The 2,941-nt window shown below is 37.0% G+C and overlaps 1 protein-coding gene across 1 annotated transcript in view; it reads left to right on the forward strand.

The window, feature by feature from the left end:
* The window catches only part of LOC101990473 (olfactory receptor 5AC1-like), a 4,291-nt gene extending 1,612 nt beyond the window's left edge, over positions 1-2,679 (forward strand). The window contains exon 2 of the mRNA XM_013352895.1: positions 2,662-2,679. Coding sequence (XP_013208349.1) covers positions 2,662-2,679 — 18 coding nt within the window. The remainder of the gene's footprint in view (positions 1-2,661) is intronic.
* The last annotated feature ends 262 nt before the right edge of the window (positions 2,680-2,941 follow it).

Here is a 2,941-nt window from a genome sequence, read left to right on the forward strand (position 1 = left end):
GTGTGTGTGTATGCATGACTGTACCTCTCTCTATGTGTGTATATGACTCTGTGTGTGCATCTGTGTCTTTGTGTGAATATGTATCAGTGTGTGTGTGTGTGTGTGTGTGTGTGTGTGTGTGACTGTGTGTATGTGTGTGTGTGTGATACATGGAGGCCAGAAGATTTCTCATTTTCCAACATAGTGATTTTGAGACAGTATCTCTCACTCTGCTTTGAGACAGAGTCCTGGCCAGCAAGGTCCAGTCATCCTCTGGTCTCCAGACCCTACTATGCTTTGGTCTTTTTTTATGAAAGGGATTCAAACCCAGGTTTGTTCAACATACCTGTACAACCAAGCTTCTTAACCACTGATCCATCTTCCTGGCCCTCAAATGACTATGTATGTGCTTAACAGTACTTTTAAGAGGTCATCATTTCTGTCATATTTATTGAAGCTATCAAATTTTAAGAGTTAAATAACTAAAATAGTTTAAAGTATTTTAATAATACATAATTCTTTTAAAACTTATTTAAATTCTTACATTTTTATTTAACAAGTTTCCATATAAAATATTTTGCTCATATTCTTTCTCCTTCCCATCATTTCCCAAATATTCCTCTCCTCAAAACCTACCCATGTTTATGATTTTTTCTCATAAAACAATACAGCAAGAAAACAAAAAGATAACACAACTCAAAAGTAAATAATTTAGCAAGAGTTCTTCAAACAGCAATAATTGTTCCAAGCATAATATTCACTACTTGTGCAGCAATGACATTCCTACTAGGGAAGATTTGAACCCTATTGGAAACATATGAATTAAGACATATTTTAATTATGCCCTGGTGGCACATGGATACATTCTACTGAGTGGATTTCAAATAACCTACTCCATAGATGGATAGAGCATAAAAATCTTTGTTCTTCAAGCTAGGTTTTTTCTTTTAAAATAAACATCAAACCATAATTTTATAAGTATACAGTCAGGATTAGTTTTTATTTAATTTTGACCTAAGGAATATTTCAAAGACTTTGAGTTTGTGAACTTAATCATATACACACTATCTTTACATTTTATTTTTTATACATTGTACAACAGTTAATCCTCCTAGTTTCATCCTTATGTATTTACATATTTTAAAAATCCATTAATGTTAGAGAAAAACTAATTTAAAATCTAAAATTCTTTTCAAACCCAAACTATTTCATTTTCCTGTTATTCTTTATCAAAAATATGTTTTACAACTATCTTTTATATAGTATTTTCTACATTTAATAATCTTGTTCTCTCTCTTTTTAAAGAAAAGCACCTTAAAATAGACTACTTTCTCTTACAGTACATTCGTATTATAGTTTCTCTTTTCTCTACTCCTCCCAGTTCCTCTGCACCTCTCCCCCACCAGATTGTATCCCTTTATGTCTTTCATTAGAAAGAGCAGGCATCTTAGAAATAATAATCAAAACTTAATAAAATAAAATATAAAAAAATGATGCAAAAACTTCCATAGGAAGTTGGACAGAGCAACCCAACAGGAAAAAAAGTGTCCCAAGAACAGGCAAAAGATTCAACTTGTTCTCATAGTCAGGCGTCCCATTAAAATTTTAAGCTTATAGCTATAATACATACAGAGGATCTGCTGCAGACTGATGTAGGCCTTGTGCTGCTTGAATCTTTGTGAGTTCATATGCCCTTTGCATAGTTAATTCAAAGGAATTGGTCTCCTGGTCTCCATTTCCTCTGACTCTTAAAACCATTTCACATCCTCTTCCGTAAGATTGTCTGAGCTCTGAGAAGGGGTATCTGATTGAAACTTCCAATTATACCCTTTCTTAGCATAATGTCTGACTGTGGGTTTATATATTTGTTCCCATCTCCTACCAGAAGCCACTTTAACAATATCTGGATAAGGCTCTGGTCTACTTGTATAGCATAATAACATTTAGGATGCATTTTATTTCTTTTTAGTTTATTGTTTGACAAGTTGTGTTTGGTTTTACCCCAAACTGGGCTATCTAGTCTCTCTTTCTTAGTATTTAGCCAAGCAGTGTTGAGTATGAGTTTCTTTTCAAGGAAACACATTAAGGAGTGTAGCCTTTGTCTGCGAGGTCCCTGGCCAGCTAGGGCCTCTGATCCTGTAACAGAAGACCCATTAGAGGGGTGAGTGAGTTCCTGACCCATGGCAGCAGCCTGAGAGACAGATCACAGACATTCCTCAACCCCATATCTTTCCTGGTTATTCTTCAGGGGCTACTCTCCCCTGCTACTGTCTCTCTCTTCCTATCCCATCCCAGCTTGCACCCAGAAAACCCCTCCCTTCTTCCTCTCTTCTTTGGGGCCATAAGATCCCCCAGCTCAGCCCTTTGGGTGCTGGGACTGGGTGGTGAGTGCGACCAGGCAGGAGTTCCTTTGTTTCAATAGCCTGCCTGCAGCAAGGTAGGCCTTTTGTTTGCAAGGTCCCTGGCCAGCAAGGGGACCTGATCCTGTACCAGAAGATCCATAGGGGAGCATTCAGAGAAGAGATGGGCAGGCGACAATGCACGAATTCCTCCAACAATCTGAAAAGCCACATGAAAACACCAGAACCCAGCGAACTTACAACAGGAGGACTTAAACACCCTAATCAAGAAGAAGTAGAAAAAATTGACTTTATAAAAGTGATAGAGTCCCTTAAACAGGAGGTGAAAAACTCCCTTTAAAAATGGATGAGAAGAATAACAAAAAGTTTGAAGAAATGAGTAAATCCATAAATGATATCCTAGGAAACCAAGAAAAAACAATCAGATAATGGAAACAGTTCAAGACCTGAAAACTGAAATGGAGGCAATGAAGAAAACACAAACTGAGGGCCGGCTGGATATGGAAAATCTAGGTAAATGAACAGAGACTACAGAAACAAGCATAACCAACAGAATACAAGAGATAGAAGAATCTCAGATTCTGAAGACACCATAGAGAAAA

Source organism: Microtus ochrogaster, chromosome 2 (genome assembly GCF_000317375.1).
Source record: "Microtus ochrogaster isolate Prairie Vole_2 chromosome 2, MicOch1.0, whole genome shotgun sequence".
In the NCBI taxonomy this organism is placed as follows: domain Eukaryota; kingdom Metazoa; phylum Chordata; class Mammalia; order Rodentia; family Cricetidae; genus Microtus; species Microtus ochrogaster.